At 59.1% G+C, this 19,110-nt stretch overlaps 1 protein-coding gene across 3 annotated transcripts; it reads left to right on the top strand.

Annotated features, from left to right (window-relative positions):
- The first annotated feature begins 2,791 nt into the window (after window positions 1–2,791).
- On the top strand, window positions 2,792–13,750 carry ABCG4 (ATP binding cassette subfamily G member 4). 3 transcript variants are annotated; one of them, XM_014939985.1, is made up of 15 exons: window positions 2,792–3,186; window positions 4,697–4,934; window positions 7,380–7,497; window positions 7,583–7,715; window positions 7,946–7,996; window positions 8,181–8,326; window positions 8,656–8,779; window positions 9,027–9,141; window positions 9,411–9,550; window positions 9,835–9,933; window positions 10,122–10,290; window positions 10,850–10,950; window positions 11,144–11,302; window positions 11,452–11,570; window positions 11,682–11,907. In XM_014939985.1, exons 2-15 carry the CDS (start codon window positions 4,706–4,708, stop codon window positions 11,905–11,907), a joined length of 1,929 nt encoding a protein of 642 aa, XP_014795471.1. In that variant the 5' UTR covers window positions 2,792–3,186; window positions 4,697–4,705. The 3 variants fall into 3 exon arrangements, with proteins under 3 accessions (XP_014795471.1, XP_014795473.1, XP_014795470.1); XM_014939987.1 differs by lacking the exon at window positions 2,792–3,186 and adding an exon at window positions 3,252–3,386; XM_014939984.1 differs by lacking the exon at window positions 2,792–3,186 and having other exon boundaries at window positions 4,706–4,934; window positions 11,682–13,750.
- The last annotated feature ends 5,360 nt before the right edge of the window (window positions 13,751–19,110 follow it).

The following is a 19,110-nucleotide window of genomic DNA, read 5'->3' on the forward strand; positions in this document are numbered from 1 at the left end:
TGTCATGCTGAGCCCGAGGGGACACCCTGCCCGCATGGGGAGCAGGTGGGAGGGCTGCAGGCATGGCTCCAATCATTTTTTCCCCCAGCCCACTGCAGGAAGGCTGTAGTGCTGACAGGCTTTGGCCCTCCTCTTGTAGGGATCTGCCTGCGAGGTCGGATCGAGATCAGCGAGCGGGATATTACTGGGAGGTGCTCCTCATCTTGCAGCAGCCAGGCCCACCTGGGAGCCTTCCTCAACCGTGGCTGCATCAAGATCTCAGCCTGCGTCACCAAGCGCTCGGGCTGGACTCGCTGGTTCCTGCGCTGCGATATCTGTGAGTGCGACTGCCACGTCCCATGCGGTGAGTCGCAGTAGCAGCTCCCCACCTTTGGCAGGGACCTGCCTTGCTGTTTGGGGGGAAGGGTGGGCACTCACAGCTGGGGGCCGCAAAAGGCTCAAAATGTGCTGCTTTTGCTCTCCTTACAGCTTCCTCTGGGTAGAGCCGGGCCATCCGGCACCGAGGCCCCACACCGAGGGAGGCTTCCACCCTGGATGTCTTCTTCCTTTTGTCACATGTTTCCATCGCTGTGCTCCTTCCATAAGCCCTGTCCATCCCAAGGCTGTCATCTGAGAGGAGATGTTCTGGACTCACTCTCTCGCAGGGCTGCCTTCCTGCCTGGCCCCATCCCACGAGTCTCCAGTGGCAGGGGATGCTCTGTGAGCAGCAGGCACTGGGGAACTGCATGTGATTCCTGCAGCTGGGCTTGGGGACGTTGGTGTCTTGGCCTCTATTTCCCAGCTGCTTCCTGGAGGAGGCTCGTATTCCCTTTTAGCGGGGAGGTGGCACGTGTGCCTGTGCCTGTTGCAGAAGTATCTATCCCATCTGTGTGGCAGGTCGTGATTCCTCCCTGCCAGGTGTTTCCTGCAGATGGGCCAGGCTCTGGCCTGAGAGGTAGATCTGCCCTCTGTGCTTGCTGTGGCCATCAGGTAGAGCTGGAGCAATGTTCAGTGGATTGCATTCATGCTGATGCTGGTACCTGGCTCCAGCTGGGAAAACAGCCTTGTGCTCCCTGAGGGCTGCCCTGGCTCCCTCTGAAGCAGCAATGGAAAAGCCAGTGTTTTTATTCCCCCAGGAAAGGAGAAGGTGGTCTGGAACATGTGTGATGGGATTACCAGGGGAGCTGGAGGACCAGCAGCACTGCCATGGGTAATTAAAAATATGTTTACAGGAAATCACATCAGTTTTCCAGTTATGCAAAGAGATTCTACTGCCTGCTCTGCCCCCAGAGCCCTAGATGTACCTGACAGAGCCAAGATGGGCTCCCTCTGCCACTGATACTGTCCTGGACACGTGAGCCACCACAGGGACACAGCTATGGCCAAGGCCATAGGCAGGAAGGTCCTAGCTGGGGACTAGACAGATGCTGAATGTACCCATGGCACTGGGCACCAAGCCTTTCTGGGCACTGGACCCCTATCCCTGCTGGCTTTCCACCTTGAAACGAGTCCACAGCAGGGTGTGGCAGCAGCTTCTGATTTTTGTATGGCCAACAGCTTGGCCTTGGGTGCTCCCGACCCAACCTCACGCAGCTGAGAGGGAAGGGGCTTTAGCATCAAAGGGATTGACTCCCAGACCCTGCTTGTGCCCACCTGCAGGGAAGCAGGGCTAGGCTGAGACCCGCTGTCGGTGAGTGCCCTGGGGATAGGAGTCAGTGTATTGAACACAGAGCAAACTGGATGGGTCTGGTGTGCCTTTTGCTCCATCAGGAGATGATTTAAGACCTCCATATGGAGTTTAGCTCCATGACTACCTCCTTATGCCCTCTCCCTGCCCAGCCTGTGGGCTGCCCTGCCCCACAGTCTCTCCTCTGGCTGTATCCCACTCTGCCAAGGAATCAAATTGCTGCCCTAAGCGCTGTCTCAGTCCAAGGCTGGCTGTGGGAGGGGAAAGCTTTCCCTGTTTCAACAGATGGTTTTTTAATTAATACTCTTGTTAGTGCCACTCATTTCCATATGTCTTTCATGTTTAAGTGCTGTGGTGGGTGAGAGGTGTGAGTAACAGCGAGGATGGAGCCAGGCATGATGCTGCAGAGGGTGGAGGTGCAGGGGGATGGCAGGTCCCCATGACGAGCTGCACAGGGGAGCGTTCCGGGGGCAAAGCTCTAGGGGGGAGAGACTCTTATCAAGGCCCTTTGCGGCCAGCTGTAACCTAATCAGCCCTGACTCTTGATGTCTGGTGAGTGCTTCCCAGGCAGCCTTCTGCATTGCAGCCAGAGTTTCACATAGTTTGTGCCCCCCTTTGGGGTGGCTGTGCGGTGGAGTGGCCCTGTCCCACGTCAGTGCAGGGCTGAGTGGGATGCAGGATGCTGGGATGTGGGGCTGTTGGGATGCAGGAGTTCTGGGATGCCCAGGACACAGGGGCAACCAGACGAGGGAACCCCGGTATGCTGGGGGCGTTGGAATATTGGAGCCCTGGGACACACAGGGATGTGGCTGGGAGTGTTGTGGTCGGGAGCAGACTTTGGGGGGTGTATGGCCCGTGGGATTTTGGGCTGAGGCGGCAACGGGGGGAGCTGCGGTTGGCTCGGCCCCATATGTGACCAGCGGCGAGGAGGGGCGCCGGGGGGCTGCGGAGACAGGGCTGGCAAACCCCAGGCGTGTGCGCTGGGGATGCTCAGGGCCTTCTGGCTTGCGGGGAGAGGAAATCGGGCCGGTCCCTTTAAGAGGATTTTTCGCTGCCTGGCAGTGCTGCCTGCCTGGGCAGCCCATCCTGCCGCCCCGACGGGCAGCAGCAGCAGCAGCAGGGACAAAGCGGCGGAGAGGGGCACAGCCGGCCCCGGGGGGCTGCTAGCCGCCGCTGGGCTGGGGGCTTAGGGTCTCCCCGCCGTCCCGCCCGCCGCCGGGCCCGGCCCAGCCCGCTGCCCTGCCCAGCCCAGCCCAGCCCAGCCCTGTGGAGCGATGGGGAGCAGACCCCGGCTGGGAACCCGCGGGGGCAGCGCCCAGCCCGGCTCCCGGCGCTGAGGACCGACCGACCGGCCGCCGACCCCGCTCCCCGCCCTGCCCGGCCCCACCGGGGCGCCCGGCGCCGGCCCCCGCCGCGGGCATCGCCCCTTTGTCTGCGGAGGAGGGGGAGGCGGAGGGCGCTGCGGCGGAGGCACGGCCGCTGCCGGCGGGAGAGGAGCAGCCGCGCCCGCAGCCTGCCAGGTGAGCCTGCGGGGAGCCCCTTCCCCGGGAGGAGCCCGGGGGCGGCCGGGGATGGAGGGGGCCGGCGGGGAGCGGGGACGAAGGAAGAACAGCCTCGGCAAAAGCCGCCATCCCCCGCTCCTCGCCGCGGGGCCGGGCTAAGCCGCGGAGAGCCGCTTGCGGGATTTAGCTCCTCGTAACGCCCAGCCCAAGGAGTCAAGGTGAGCCCGAGGGCGCTTTGTGCTCGGTGCCCCCCCCCGGCTCCCCGAGCCCCCCGTTCCTCCGGCCCGCACCCCGGGGCTGGGTGTCGCGGCGTGTCCCGCACCTGCTGGGAGGGGGAGCTGGGCGCCGGCATCCCGCAGCCCTCCTTCCCACCTCTTCTTCCCCGGGGCTGGGGCTGGCGGGCTTCCAGCCCTGAAAGGGATCTGTCCGCAGCGGGGAGAGGTCTGGGGAGATCTCGGTGCGGCTCCTTGCGAAGCCGGCTTCCCCTTTCAAGGGAGTGTGTGTGCATTGCAGCTGCAGCGAGGAGCTGCCTGCAGCCTGCGCCTCAGCAGAATGGAGGTTAGGGAAGAATCGAGGACCCCAGCCTTAGAGGCAAGATGGGTGCTGGGCCCAGCCTGCTCGGGTGCAGCTCAGGCTCCTGTTCCCAGTGCCACAGGGATCCCCAGCCCCGTGGTGCCGCAGTGGGACCCGGGGTTAGGATGCTGGCCTCTCTGCTTGGCTCAACATCCCCCCGGCACCGCAGAGAGTCCTCAAGCCAAGCAGGGAGCTTGGCCGTGCTGCAGCCGGCTGGGGGGAGGATTGCAGGCAGGAGACACTGACCACCAGGAGAGTGTTTGGGCAGGTGTATGTATTAGCAGTTAGGCAATGGCCCCCATTAAGTACTGGCCTGGTGTCTGAGGCTGTGCTGGTGAGAGCCAGGAAGATGAAATGAGCCAAGGGAGGCAGAGAAGGACTGGCACTATTGGGGTCCCGTCCTTGCTCTACTAAGTCTCTCCCAGCAAGCCCGAGGGGACCCAGCTGAGGGTCCAGTCTAGCCCAGACTGCTCTGCCCCAGGAGCCTGGGTGAGGCATGGCGGGCTTTGTCCAAGGAACTGGCTGGGAACATTATGTTTGCTTGGCACCCCATACCTGAGTCCCCCAAGCCCTGGCCAGGCCAGGCAGGGGTAATTCCTGGTGAGCCCTTAGGGACATCTAGGCACAGATGAGTGTCCCCTATTGAGGGCAAAACAGCAGCTCTCCCATCTTCCATCCTGCGCCCACCATGGTGGACAGGAGTGGGACAGGGAGTCTAGCAGCAGTGGGGCTGGGGGAGCTGAACAGCCTGCCAGATCTGCTGCCAGAACTGGACCCAGCTGCAGGAGTTGCATGAATTATTGACTGTGGAGCTGATCAGCTTCTCCTCACTGTAAGCCCCTTGGTGCCAGCTGAGCTGCTCTGGCCAGGTCCATCCTTCCATCCAGCTGTGGGTGCCAGACCCCAGCTCTGAGAGAGGGCTCCCTGTGAGTCAATCCCTGTGTGTTTCCTACAGAGCAGCAGGATGGCAGAGAAGGGTATGGATCCTGCGTGTGTCTCCATTGCCCTGGAGGACACGGTGTGCCATGCCAGCCCCCCAGATGCCCCGCTCCTCACCACCCATTTGAAGAAGGTGGAGAACCACATCACAGAGGCCCAGAGGTTTTCCCACCTCCCGAAGCGCTCGGCTGTCAACATTGAATTCATTGACCTGTCCTACTCTGTGCGGGAAGGCTCCTGGTGGAGGAAGAGAGGTAGGAGCTGCGGGAAGGGGAGGGGAGCTGCATGGCTATCGCACCCCTCTCCTGTTCTGCATGCCTTGATCTCACCCAGGTCCCCAGCACCTCTCTCGGTGCTGGATTCATCCCTTCTCTGCTAATTCCTGCTCCAGGCAGCCCCAGCCTTTGCAAGCACATCGTGCATTAGCTTTGCATGCTGGCAGGAGCTTGCCTCAGTGCGTGGCAGCAGGTCTGTCACAGCAGGAGATGCTGGAGCCACAGCGGGAGATGCTGGAGCTGCTCGCCTTGCGCTCGCCCTGCTGTCCCCTGTGGCGGTGGGGGCTGGCTGGGTGGTCGGGCTGTCCGACCCTGGGGTCTGTCTGAGCTCCAGGTGCTGTTTGCAGCCATGCTGTGGCTGGCTGTCCTTGCTGGGTGCCCATGGGTGGAGGGCAGGCTCGTGTCCCACGCGAGTTGCTGTGTGCCTCTGCTGTGCGATGCCAGAGGAAAGCAGATCGCATCCCAGGAAAGCCTCTGGCCAGGGCTGCATGGGGCAGATTTCCTGATTTGGGGCAACCAGGATGGATTAGTTTCCCTAGCACTGTTGTTTAGGGTATGATGCCTGTGTGTGATGTCCCAACAGCAGGAGACCCCAATAGGTGTCCCAGTTCAGAGCCTGCCAAGGAGAACATGTGTGATTTGCAGGGGATTTCCTCTCCAGCAGCTCCCTGTGCAGCTGAGGCCATGGTTCCCTTTCCTGTGTGTGACTCCGGCCGAGAGCTCAGGGAGGGGAGAGGGGAGGCAGATGGCGGCTGGTGGGTGGTAGTCTGCTTTAATTAGCTCTCTCAGTTAATGGGATGCCAATCAGGCAGCCCCATGAGATGGAGGGGGAGCTGATCTGCGGAAGTTGAAGGCAGGCAGGGATGAGCAGGGGCCTGGGGTGAGCAGACCAAGGGCACAGGGCTGCTCGGCAGGGTGCCTGCTCAGCCAGGAGTGCTGTCCCCCAACCAGGCTCTGTAGCTAGGGAAACTGAGGGTCTGAAACACAGCGGGACCAGCCCTGCATCCCCCTGCTCTGCCTGTTTGTCTTGGATGCTGAGGAAGCATCTCAGGAGGAGCCATGGTACAGCCATGGGTTCCCCAGGGCAGAGTGTGCTGGACCGGCCGCTTGCCGGTCCAAGGCCTTGCAGGGAGGGAGGGCAAAAGGCTCGGACAGCTGGACCGGAGAGGAACATGGCAAGGGGTGCCCGGTGGCAGTGGGAGGTACTGTCCTCTCCCCCAGGTCAGGTGTGGGTGGAGGAGCAGGCAGGGAGCTCCCGGTGCCTTTGACTGCAGCCCCCAGAATCCGCCAGGCTCTGCTGAAGCAGGAGGTTACTGGCAGTCAATGAACGCGAGTAACCGCTGCGCAAGCTGCAGTGGCGCCGACGTGAGCAGCATGCGCGGTGCCAGAGCTGTGTGCGTGGTGCCGGGATGCGCTGGGGGGGCTGCTGGGCATGCTGGCTCTGCTGTCGTCATGCACAGCCCCTCCTGGCTCTCGCTGTCCCTCTGCCAGCAGGGCCCGCTCCCGGGCACAGGGCATCCGACTCTGAGGTGTGCAGAGGAGGAACCAGGAGCTTGTGGTGGCGGAGCCCCTGTCTTGGGGATGGACAAGCCAGGGGGGCTGCTCCCCTCGTGTGGTACGAGGACCATGAGCTGGTCTGTCGCTGGGGCTTGCCCCAGCCTGTGCGTGAGGGATGGACGTATTGCCCTTGCCCAGCACCAGCTGCCACCACAGGGCATATGGGGGGCATATTTCCAGCAGGGAGATGCTCAGACCTGGTCCATGGTTCAGCATGGTCCTAGCACCCTATATGCCATTGCTCTCCTGCCAGGGCTGTGTTTTGGGGGCAGCTCCTGAGAGCCTGAGGCTGTGCGTGTTCCCTACTCCCAACACATCATGTTCCTTCTGCCAGAAAATGCTAATCAGCTGCATTTAAAACAGAGATAATTCCAGGTCTGATTAGCAGCGGCTGCTGCCGGGTATCACAGCATGAATGCCAATGAAGGCAACAGCCCGGCATCCAGCGGGCTTCAGGATTCTGCCTACCCCATGCTACCCTGCTTCTTGATGCCGTGTTCCACTGGTCCTAGGGACTGGGACCTGATAACATGCCCGGGACCAATGTCACAGCCTGGTAATCTTCCTCAGCCACTATGCGCTCTGACCCAGGGATTTCCATGGTCTTTGCTGTGATCCAGGACACGTGCTTCTTCGGTGCTGGAAATCTGTGAGGCCAGCCAAGGACTGGGGTCAGGGATGATTGTGCTGGAAATGACAACTGCTGTGGCTATAGCCCTGGTGATGCTGAAGCGGACAATCTCCAGGCACATGCAGCCCCTGGCGTGACATGTGGAGGTTCTGAGGTCCTCTAGGTGCTGAGAAGGCATCGCAGTCCCTGTAGCACTGCTGCTCTTGAAAGCTGAACCCATGCTGCTCTCTCTCCAGGGTACAAGACTCTCCTCAAATGCCTGTCAGGGAAGTTCTGCCAGCGGGAGCTCATTGGGATCATGGGGCCTTCAGGTGCCGGGAAGTCCACACTCATGAACATCCTGGCTGGCTACAGGTGAGGCTGGGGGGAAGCCAGTGAATCTATGCGTGCAGGGCTGGGTGTCTCTGTGCTACAACTCCCCCGTGCCTCTTTTCTGCAGGGAGACTGGCATGAAGGGGCAGATCCTGGTGAACGGCCGGCCACGGGACCTGCGTACCTTCCGCAAGATGTCCTGCTACATCATGCAGGATGACATGCTCCTGCCACACCTCACTGTGCTGGAGGCTATGATGGTGAGCGATGCAGGACCCAGGCAGCCTGCTGGGTTCTGTGGAGCACCCTGTGGACTACCTCCTTGGGCACTGAGCCCACACTGACATCAGGCATTTCCAAGGGCTCTGGGACACAGGAACAAAATCCTGCTGTTCTTGCTCCCTTCGTCCTGAACCATTGCTTGGGCAGGGATGGGGCCATGGTGCAGCTGATTCTGTTCCCTACATCTGAAAGTCATGTCTCCCTGCAGGTCTCTGCTAACCTGAAGCTGAGCGAGAAGCAGGAGGTGAAGAAGGAGCTGGTAAGTGCAGAGAAAGGTGGGCCCAGACCCCCTCATCTCTCCCCCAGGTGGGGACAGTAGGGAAGGGAGGGCCCCGAGGGGACCAGGGATGCCAAGGAGCTCCCAGTGATGGAGGTCAGAAGGGAGGTAGCAGGGATGGGTTGAGGGTCCATGGGAACCCATGCTGACTAAGGCTGTCTCACAGGTAAATGAGATCCTGACGGCCCTGGGGCTGCTGGAGTGCTCCTACACCCGCACCATCTCGCTGTCGGGGGGCCAGCGCAAACGCCTTGCAATCGCCCTGGAACTGGTGAACAACCCTCCAGTCATGTTCTTCGATGAGCCCACAAGGTGAGGCTGCAGGGGCTGGGGCTCCACAGCACTGCCTGCCTAGCTGAGCTTCATCTGCTGGGGGACACCGGGGTGGCCAGCACTCTCTGGAGCAGCAGGGCTGTAAGACCTGATGGTGGGAGGTGACTCTGCCCACCAGGGCTCCAAGAGGGCTGGGGCATGGCAGGGCTGGGGCTGCAAAGGAATGCTCTCCTCCATCGACCTGGGAGGAGGGTGCCCACAAGGGGAGGCAAGTGGGAGCATCTTTAGGATTGACTTCTCCTCCTCTCAACTCTCGCCTTCTCTCTCTGCTGTCTCTTTCTCCTTCACCCCATCCCGCATGGCCACAGTGGTCTGGACAGTGCCTCCTGCTTCCAAGTGGTTTCCCTGATGCGGTCTCTGGCTCAGGGTGGGCGCACCATCATCTGCACCATCCACCAGCCCAGCGCCAAGCTCTTTGAGATGTTCGACAAGGTTTGGACTGGGCTAGGACACAGGAGTCTTCAGGGTTGCGGGGTCCCTCTGACTCTAAGACCCAGAAGAGAGGCCATGGGAGGGATAGGCTGCAGGCATTTGACCTGAGGCTCGTGTGCAACACAGCCCTGATGGCCAGGGTCTGGCAAGGGTGCCCCATGTCACCCTAGAACAGGGAGGTGGGTAGGAGCAGGTGACAGTGCCTTTGGCTGCTCTGCACCTACCATAACCTGGCTTTTTCTTGCAGCTGTACATCCTGAGCCAGGGCCAGTGCATCTTCAAAGGTGTCGTGACCAACCTCATCCCCTACCTGAAGGGTCTTGGCCTCCACTGCCCCACATACCACAACCCGGCTGATTTCAGTGAGTGCCTCTGCCCCAGCTGGGGGTCTGGTGAGGAGCAGAGGGTGGCAAGGTCCAAACCCAGCACCAAGCCATAGGGAGTAAGGCTGCCCGTGCCCTTCCCGTTACATGCTGGCTGGGCAGTGCTGCCATGTGGTGCAGCATTGTGGGTTGGAGGTTGTGCTGGGCTCCCACTCCCCTACCCCACGGGGCCATGGTCTGGGCAGGCTAAGCAAGGTGATGGCAAGTGCTGGCTCAGTGCCTCTTGGGGATCCTGTCTTCCTCTACAGTTATTGAGGTGGCCTCAGGAGAGTATGGGGACCTCAACCCTGTCCTGTTCCGCGCTGTCCAGAATGGCATGTGCACCATGGCTGAGAAGAAGAGCAGCCCCGACAAGTCAGATCCATCATGCCCAACACACTGTGTGACGGTGAGTGGGGATGAGAGGAGCCTCCTGCAGTGACAGAGGGCGGCAGGTAGTGGAGTGTCCACCCAGGGACACCTCGGTCCCCACAGTGCACAGATATCCTGTGATGTCTAGAGCCCTTTGGACATGGTGGGAAGCATGGTGGTGTTCAGCTAGCCTCTGCTTGTCTTGAGCAACAGTTCTGTGCTTGCAATTGGCAGTGCCTCTTCTCACCATGGTCCCTATCCTAGTAGGGAGCCTCTGTTGTGAACTTGACCCATATCCCTGACTTGTCTGTGGTCTTGCAGGACACGGACCACATCGAAAGTCACACTTTTGCCACCAGCACTTCAACGCAGTTCTGCATCCTCTTCAAGAGAACCTTTGTCTGCATCCTAAGGGACACGGTGAGGGCAGGGGAGGCTGGGCCAGGGCTGAGGGGATGGGGCCTGTTGGTCAGTGGGGGCAAGCAGAGACAGGAATTGAACGGGGAATGGAGTGGGGCTCACCCTTGAGGAGCAGATAGGCTGTCCTCTGCTCCCCTGGGGTGCTCATGGGATGTGACCCTGCCTCACTGAGCCCTCTCTGCCTGCAGGTGCTGACCCACCTGCGGTTCATGTCCCACATCTGCATCGGGGTGCTGATTGGGCTGCTCTACCTGCACATTGGCAACGATGCGGGCAAAGTCTTCAACAACACTGGCTTTCTCTTCTTCTCCATGCTCTTCCTCATGTTTGCTGCGCTGATGCCCACCATCCTCACCTGTAAGGATCTCCTTCCCCCAACACCCATTCATTGGTCCCTACCCTTGGGGCAGAGGGGAGTGCTCCAGCTGTATGGGAGTGTGGGTGGTGTACGGTGCAGCCAGATGAATTGGACAAAAGGGGGGAAATAAGAGAGGAGAAGAAAAAAATGGAAACAAGTAAGGGGGGAAAACTTCTGTTTGGGTATATTGCAGTTTTTCCCTTTAGTTTGGCTAAAATGTACTTGCTGGCTCAAAGGAGAATGCTGACAATTATTTTTTTTTTTGCTGAGAAAATGTCTGTAAAACTGCTTTTTTGTCTGCTTCACCTCTCTTTCACTTCCTCAGAAAGTTTGCCTAAAAAACCCCTGCCAATCTGACTTTTCCATGCAGAAAGTTCCCACATCAGTCACTGACTTTTTTTCCCTGGTGAAGATTGAGCACCCACTCATGGTGCAGGCAGAGGGCTTGCCCTGTGCTGGGGCAGCATCGCATCTGCCTGCACTGGGGCAGGTGGGAGTGGGGGCTGGTGCAGCCCAAGCCAGGGCACAGCTGGCTGCTAACTCCTTGTTTCCATGCAGTCCCCCAGGAGATGTCTGTATTCCTGCGGGAGCACTTGAACTACTGGTACAGCCTGAAAGCCTATTATCTGGCAAAGACCATGGCGGATGTCCCCTTCCAGGTGAGCTTCAACTGGAGTAAAATGTGGCCCTGATGCTGATGTGCCTTCCTTGGCACAGCCAATTGCCTGGCTACGCCGATGAACTGGCTGGCCTTTGAAGGGTTCTTATGGCTCTCTATCCCCCAGGGAGGGTCTGTGGGGTGAGGATGGCCATGGGTCCAGCAGAGCAGTGTCTTTGCTTCCCCTTCTGCAGGTGATCTGCCCCATCGCGTACTGCAGCATCGTGTACTGGATGACGGGCCAGCCACCCGAAGCCACGCGTTTCCTCCTCTTCTCTGCCCTGGCCACCGCCACAGCCCTGGTGGCCCAGTCCCTCGGGCTTCTCATTGGAGCTGCTTCCACTTCTCTACAGGTCAGATGGGGTCCCAGCTTTGTCTGCTATGTGGAGATGGGGGGAGAGTTGCAGGGGGTCCCGCAACAAGGAAGCGTGGAGGGAAGTGTTGGCTATAGGCAGGTGTTTGAATGTGAGGGACGTGACACCGAGTGGCCTCTGCTCCCCAGGTGGCCACCTTTGTGGGTCCTGTCACTGCCATCCCCGTCCTGCTCTTCTCGGGCTTCTTCGTCAGCTTCAAGACCATCCCCACCTACCTGCAGTGGAGCTCCTATGTCTCCTATGTCAGGTGGGACCCTGCACCCTGGCTAGAAGCCCCCTGCCCTGGGCTCCCATGGGCTGGGGAGAGAATAGGGCTGCCTGGGGCATGCAGTGACTCTTGTGGTGTGCTCTGCCCTAGGTATGGCTTTGAGGGCGTCATTCTCACCATCTATGCCATGGAGCGTGAGGACCTGGAGTGCCTCGAGGAATTTTGCCCTTTCCAAAAACCCATCAAGATCCTGCAGGAGCTGGATGTGGAGGAGGCCAAGCTGTACCTGGACTTCATCATCCTGGGCATTTTCTTTGTCATCCTGCGGCTCCTGGCTTACCTGGTCCTCAGGTACAAAGTCAAGTCAGAGAGATAAAGGGGCTGTGGGGCCCCGGTGCCATTCCCGGGCCTGGCCTGCTGCGAGAGACAGTTCCATAGATGGACACAGCGCTCCTAGCAGGTCATGGACCGCAGCAGAGGTGTCAGTAGGTGCCAGCCAGGTCTGGCTCAGTCGAGAAGGGTTTTGAGACATCTCAGAACTGTTTTAACCTTTCCACACACTCTTCATTGCAAAAGTTTTGTACAGCCCTGGCATGTGCCACCCTCTCCCCCAGGACTGCCGAACCCCATGGAACTCGGACTCCCCCTTGTCGCCCCTGCCCGGCACTGTCCTTCTCCACCAAACGCATTGGGACACCAAGGACAGTCCTGCAGAGGTGGCTGTCTGCCGAGCAAGGCCAAGAGGAGCCGGCTGCTCCAGGCAGGAGGGGAGCAGTGCTGTGGAGCTGCCTGATCCTGGGGCTGAAGCCAGCAGGAGACACCTGCAGAGCACGGATCGGTAGCGCAGCACATAGCCCTGTTGCTCACCCTGGCCAGCAGCGTGTGTCAGTGCTAAGAAGAGCCCAAAGATGCAATACGTCAAGTTGCACGAGGCTTTAGTGTTTCCTGTTGCTGTAGCCACAGAAATTGCTGCAACACCTTTTTCTTTCTGCATAAATATCCAGCTCTCCCCCCTTCCCCATCCCCCCCTTTTTTTTTTCTTTTTTTCTTTTCTTTCTTTTTTTCATAAACCCCACTGCTTCCCAGTCTGCATGGAGGGGAAAGGGAGCCAGGAGGCAGAGGAGGACTTGGAGCTCTGTTTCAGACTTCTGCTCAGATGCCATCCTCAGAGATGGGATCTCCAGATCTGGGGATGTGGCAGGATCTGTGGGAATGGGACAGTATTCTCAGACTTTAGGGAGTCTCACATTCAGTCCCTGTTATTTTTGGAGTCTGAGCCAAGAGGATAAAATCAACCAACATGGGGGAAAAGTGACCAGTCCCTTCAAGTGCTGCACAGAGTGGGGACAATTTCTGTTCCCACACCCTGCCAGCGCCAGGCGGGTGAAAAGCTGGGCTGCGCTCAGCCTGGCCATCGCTGGAGCCTCTGCTGCAGGAGAAGAATTGGCCCTGAGCCCTTCCCTTGCTCCACCTTGCTCCTCACTCCTCTTCCCCCGGCACAACTGTGGCTATCTCAGCAGAACAGGGAGGACGAGCCTCACTCAGCACTGGCTGTGCAAGGAGGGGATGCCAGCCCCAGGGATGGCCAGCCTCACCACAGTGCAAACCTCCCATGGTAACGCTGTGCCGAAGGGGGTCCTGGCAGTGCCAGAACTGGAAAGCAGGTGAGATCTTGGAGCGATTTGCTTGCACTGGGCTATTCTGACACTGGGAAGGGCTTTGCACTTTATGACTGGTATCAGGAAGAGGTCTCTTCTGACAAGTGTCTCTGGTGATTCCTCTGAAGTCACCTGCCTCTCCACATCCCTTGCAGAGGGAAGGCATTTTGGCACCTCGGTGGCTCTCCAAAAGAACAGAGCTGAGACCAGAGCTGGTGGGGCGTCTGCACACACTGCTGTGTTGGGAGCACAGCACGTTGTGAAGCCGCATAGCACAGGCCTTGTCTCTGTGGATGTGCTGGCACTGGTGTCTCCCGGCTGTGCTGGTCACCCATGCACATGGGAACCTACTGCTTTTTAGTGACCATGGCCATGAGAGAAGGCAGCTCTGCCCCGTCCTGGCGTGCTGGGCCCTGGTTCAAGTGCAGTCTGCGAGATGATGCTGCCAGCACTCTCTGGGCAGCAGGGGATTGCAGGGCAAATGCCAGATTTCAGCATAATCCTTGAGACTGTTCTTTGCTTTTACTGGCTCGTGTTGGGACTGCTCTGCACAGCAGGGTCTGGCTGGCTCGCCCCTGCCCGGCACTGTCCTTCTCCACCAAACGCATTGGGACACCAAGGACAGTCCTGCAGAGGTGGCTGTCTGCCGAGCAAGGCCAAGAGGAGCCGGCTGCTCCAGGCAGGAGGGGAGCAGTGCTGTGGAGCTGCCTGATCCTGGGGCTGAAGCCAGCAGGAGACACCTGCAGAGCACGGATCGGTAGCGCAGCACATAGCCCTGTTGCTCACCCTGGCCAGCAGCGTGTGTCAGTGCTAAGAAGAGCCCAAAGATGCAATACGTCAAGTTGCACGAGGCTTTAGTGTTTCCTGTTGCTGTAGCCACAGAAATTGCTGCAACACCTTTTTCTTTCTGCATAAATATCCAGCTCTCCCCCCTTCCCCATCCCCCCCTTTTTTTTTTCTTTTTTTCTTTTCTTTCTTTTTTTCATAAACCCCACTGCTTCCCAGTCTGCATGGAGGGGAAAGGGAGCCAGGAGGCAGAGGAGGACTTGGAGCTCTGTTTCAGACTTCTGCTCAGATGCCATCCTCAGAGATGGGATCTCCAGATCTGGGGATGTGGCAGGATCTGTGGGAATGGGACAGTATTCTCAGACTTTAGGGAGTCTCACATTCAGTCCCTGTTATTTTTGGAGTCTGAGCCAAGAGGATAAAATCAACCAACATGGGGGAAAAGTGACCAGTCCCTTCAAGTGCTGCACAGAGTGGGGACAATTTCTGTTCCCACACCCTGCCAGCGCCAGGCGGGTGAAAAGCTGGGCTGCGCTCAGCCTGGCCATCGCTGGAGCCTCTGCTGCAGGAGAAGAATTGGCCCTGAGCCCTTCCCTTGCTCCACCTTGCTCCTCACTCCTCTTCCCCCGGCACAACTGTGGCTATCTCAGCAGAACAGGGAGGACGAGCCTCACTCAGCACTGGCTGTGCAAGGAGGGGATGCCAGCCCCAGGGATGGCCAGCCTCACCACAGTGCAAACCTCCCATGGTAACGCTGTGCCGAAGGGGGTCCTGGCAGTGCCAGAACTGGAAAGCAGGTGAGATCTTGGAGCGATTTGCTTGCACTGGGCTATTCTGACACTGGGAAGGGCTTTGCACTTTATGACTGGTATCAGGAAGAGGTCTCTTCTGACAAGTGTCTCTGGTGATTCCTCTGAAGTCACCTGCCTCTCCACATCCCTTGCAGAGGGAAGGCATTTTGGCACCTCGGTGGCTCTCCAAAAGAACAGAGCTGAGACCAGAGCTGGTGGGGCGTCTGCACACACTGCTGTGTTGGGAGCACAGCACGTTGTGAAGCCGCATAGCACAGGCCTTGTCTCTGTGGATGTGCTGGCACTGGTGTCTCCCGGCTGTGCTGGTCACCCATGCACATGGGAACCTACTGCTTTTTAGTGACCATGGCCATGAGAGAAGGCAGCTCTGCCCCGTCCTGGCGTGCTGGGCCCTGGTTCAAGTGCAGTCTGCGAGATGATGCTGCCAGCACTCTCTGGGCAGCAGGGGATTGCAGGGCAAATGCCAGATTTCAGCATAATCCTTGAGACTGTTCTTTGCTTTTACTGGCTCGTGTTGGGACTGCTCTGCACAGCAGGGTCTGGCTGGCCTGCAGGTGGATGGCAGACGTGTGGCAGCACTGATGCCTGGCTCTCAGTAAGGCTGGGTTTCCCCTGCCTGGACAGCATCCGTGCAAGGAGCTTGTAGCCGTGGCACTCTCCTGCACAGAGGTCTGGAGACCGGACATGCTCTGATGCCCTTTCCATGTTGAGCATTGGGGTTTTCCTAGGGGCTCTTGTCTGACTTACTGCTGTCCCTCACAAAATTCCCCCTCTGCTCCTGGATGTTCCTTCTCTGCTAGCCCTGTGCCGTGCTCTGCAATGAACTCATGCCAGCCTGGGGGGCTGTAGTCTCTGGGTATAATGCTACAAACCCCAGCCACGGGGCACAGTTGAGTGGGGAATGGTCCCCATGTCTGCTCTGTCACCAGGTGGATGGGTGGGCAGGGAGCCAGGGGGAGGGTGAAGCTGTGGCCTGTCACCCTTCTCCACTTCACTGTCTGCGGGCCTGATGGGACCACTGCCCTCTTCTGTCCTGCTCTTGGGCTGTGGCTAGTTAAGCCTTGCCCAGCACGGGGCGTGCACTGCTGGGCTGAGGGTTTTCCCCTGATGGATACCAAGCCAGGAGGAGATGCCAGTGGTGCAGCTTTGCACAGGTCCTGCCTTCTGCCGGCTCCCTGGCAGCTGGGGGCTCTCATGGTGGGTCCTGCCTCCTGCACACCAGAGGCACTGCTGTCCCCAGCGCTTTGTCCTGCTGCTGTCTGTACCCAGCACATGGTGCCTCCTGGGACAGGCCTGTGCCATCGCAGCCAGCGCCACCGCCATTCCCAGAGGGACCAGAATGAGATGGACTAGTGATGGCCCATGGGTGGAGCACAGGGGGCTACCAGCAGGCACCCGTGACTGCCACTGCCCACATCCCACACGCACAAGGCCTTCACTGGCCAGTCTGCTGATTGCAGAGAAACCACATGGGACAGGCTGCCTGAGCTCAGCACGGCCTGAAGGAGACTGCCAGAGCAGGCAGCTCCACAGGTGGCTGCTCAGACCAGCCTGTCGGGGATGGGGCAGTTGGCAGTATCTCCAGGATCTCCAGGACAATTCATCACAGCCCAGGCCTCCTGTGCTAGTGGGTGCACGGGTTGCAGAGTCCTGGCTGACCAGGTATGTGGCCACTGTGGGGCAGAGAGCCAGGACGAGCTCTGGAGATGGAAGATGGTTGTGTCCCCAAGCTGGGCAAGGGCACTGGGGAGTTGGGAATCACAGGACAGGCACTTCTTATCGCCAGGGCAGCTGGAGGTCTGAGGTGGCCTAGAGAAGAGCACCAGAACTCCTGGAGGAGCCAGCAAGTGAATGAAGTGAATGTGTTGGTACAAAGGCGCTGTGATGAGCAAGGGATCTGGACATCTCATGACACAGACGCAAATGGTGCCCGAAGAGTGAACTGAGCCAAGGTGCCAGAACACAGCCATCCACTTCCTCTTCCCTCCTTGTGAGGACAGTCCCAGAGACAGTGGAAAGCCCAGAGAAATGCAAAGACACCAAGCACGTCTGCACCGAGCCTCGCAGGCTGGCATGGCTGGGCCAAGCACTCAGGATTTATTGCCCCTCCGCTGCCCAGGTGGCCGCCTGTCCCGCAGGACAGAGGGGTTGTCTCTGCCCTGGCTTGGCAGAGGCATGGGGTGCAGCTGCCCTGCTCCAGGGGAGCCTTAGTGGAGCAAGGCTGGACCTCTCCAGCCCACTGGCTAGCGAGTATCTCTGGGATGTTCTCTTCAGGGCAAGGTAGGCAGCAAGCCAGGTTGTGGCGGGACCCCTTGGCAATAACACTGGTTGTTTTGTGGTGCGGGGCCAGGAGCGTGCAGGCTGGGTCTTGCCTTGTCCTGAGTAGGTGAGGAGCACCCATGTGTTGGGCTGGCACGCAGCAGTGGGGATGCACTTTATCAGAGCAGGGGAGCAGAGCCGTGGGTGCTTCTGGCTGCAGGAATCCCACCAGGGAATGCGTCTGGATAATCATGAGGAGTGTGATGGAGGAGAGCAGGCTTCTTTCCCCCCCACCTCCTCTCCCCTCCTGCCCCCTGCCTTCCCTTGCAATGCACTTTGAATAGATGAGGATATGGTTCAGGCCACTGCTCCAGCTCCCTGGGAGCACCGGTTGAACCTCAACCCATCTAAAACTGCTTCAGCCCACAGGCACGTTTGTATAAGGTACTGCCTCTCCCTCATGTGCTGTGAATGCAAGCAGGGTTATGGGCTCTCACCTCCACGTGTCCAGGCCACCTTTGTCACACGCACAAGAAGAGCAAATGTATCATCACCCGGCTGGTGCTAGGGTTTGCTGGAGGGGAGACTGGGTTAGCGTGGGGAGGGGACGGGGCTTCTCCCAGGGTTTTCACCCCTCTCTAATTGGGCAATAAAACAGTGTTTCATCCGCACCATTTGTCCTGTCCCTCTGCCATGGGAGCTCCTGGTGCCATGGGCAGCCTGCAGTTACATGGGATCTCTGTGTGTATCCCTGCCATGCTGGACCCTGTGGTTTTCCAGCCTTCACCTTGTCCGCACGTGCAGAGGAGGTTGTACAGTGGGGTGCACGTGCAATACAGGGTGGGAGTGGGCCATGCAGAGATGTGCTTATGTTGAAACCTGTGCTCCCACGTGACCAGAGGTGAGCTACTTTTTTCCTGGGACTGTTTACCAAAATAAGGTGCAGATAACAGCTCAAAGGGAGTCTGCTCTCACAGCCATAGCTCTGCTGTAGTAGCTGTGTGTGGGTGGCATTTGCCCAGGTCCTTCTGCCTTGCTAAGGGAAGACTGCAAAGTGGGGCCAGGGCACCACTGCCCACAGCTGCAGCCTAGCAGGAACCAGGTGGGGTGGAGGTGAGCCCCTGGGCTCTGAGGGGAGCACAGGGCTGCTGTCAGGGCCCTGAGGGCTCTCCGGGCTGTGCCATGTGAGCAGGTAAGTGCTCCACAGCGACAGGGTGTCTGGGTCCCTGCTTGCTGCTGGTGCTCACCAGTGTCCAGAGGGCCCCAGGAGCTGTTGAGCAGGTGGAGATACCGCAGTTTATTTCAGTCTTTCTGAGATGCCAGCTGTACTTGTTGGATTTCACACATCAATAAAACTTATATTTATAGTGTACTGCCTGGATGCCTCCCCTCCCTGAGTGGCCAGAGGGCATGCATGCAAGGGGAGATGTGCGTGTCTGGGTACACTGATGGGTGTCCCAGCATTAGGCTGTGGAGAGTGGGTGCTGGGGGCAGCATGAAGGCTGGGGATGGTCACCAAGTGTGTGCAAGGACATGTGTGTCCACGTAGGCAGGCCTTTGGGGTATGAGCATGGCCTCTGGGGTTAACGAGGTGTGAACCCTTGGACTCAGCACCCTTGGCTCAGCACGGCCTGTGGCTGGCTGGAGTGGTCTGGCGCTTGCTGGGACAGCACCCAGGGACTAAGCAGAGTGCGAGCAGCCCTGCAGACACTCCTGGCTCTGATCTCAACACCACTTTACTGGGTTTCCAGAGCAGATATCTAAGCAGCGAGAGGGTAGGTATGTGTGTCTGTGTGCGTATGTGTCTGTGCACACGTGTTACAGTCTATACACTGCCTGGCAACACCAGTCGGTGCTGGGCTGTCACGCCAGCACCACTTCCTCTGGGCTCGTTTCCCTGTGGGGCTGCTGTTGTCCCCCTCCCTGTACCGCACTCTGTGAGGCAGCAGCAGCTGGGCACAGGGTGATTTCACTCCAGAGCAGGACTTGTCCTTGTGGGCTCCTGTTGCACAGCTGGGCACCAGCTGGGGATGCAGAGCTGCCAGATGTGTCCAGAGGAAACTC

The sequence above is a fragment of the Calidris pugnax genome, unplaced genomic scaffold (assembly GCF_001431845.1).
Source record: "Calidris pugnax isolate Ruff unplaced genomic scaffold, ASM143184v1 scaffold92, whole genome shotgun sequence".
NCBI classification, from domain to species: domain Eukaryota; kingdom Metazoa; phylum Chordata; class Aves; order Charadriiformes; family Scolopacidae; genus Calidris; species Calidris pugnax.

Bases quoted from the DNA above. Each gene is read 5' to 3' on its own strand.
- ABCG4 (XM_014939985.1), top strand. From the start codon at position 4,706: ATGGCAGAGAAGGGTATGGATCCTGCGTGTGTCTCCATTGCCCTGGAG. The intron at 7,716-7,945 runs GTGAGCGATGCA...GTCTCCCTGCAG, and splicing joins CTGTGCTGGAGGCTATGATG to GTCTCTGCTAACCTGAAGCT. The intron at 9,551-9,834 runs GTGAGTGGGGAT...GTGGTCTTGCAG, and splicing joins GCCCAACACACTGTGTGACG to GACACGGACCACATCGAAAG.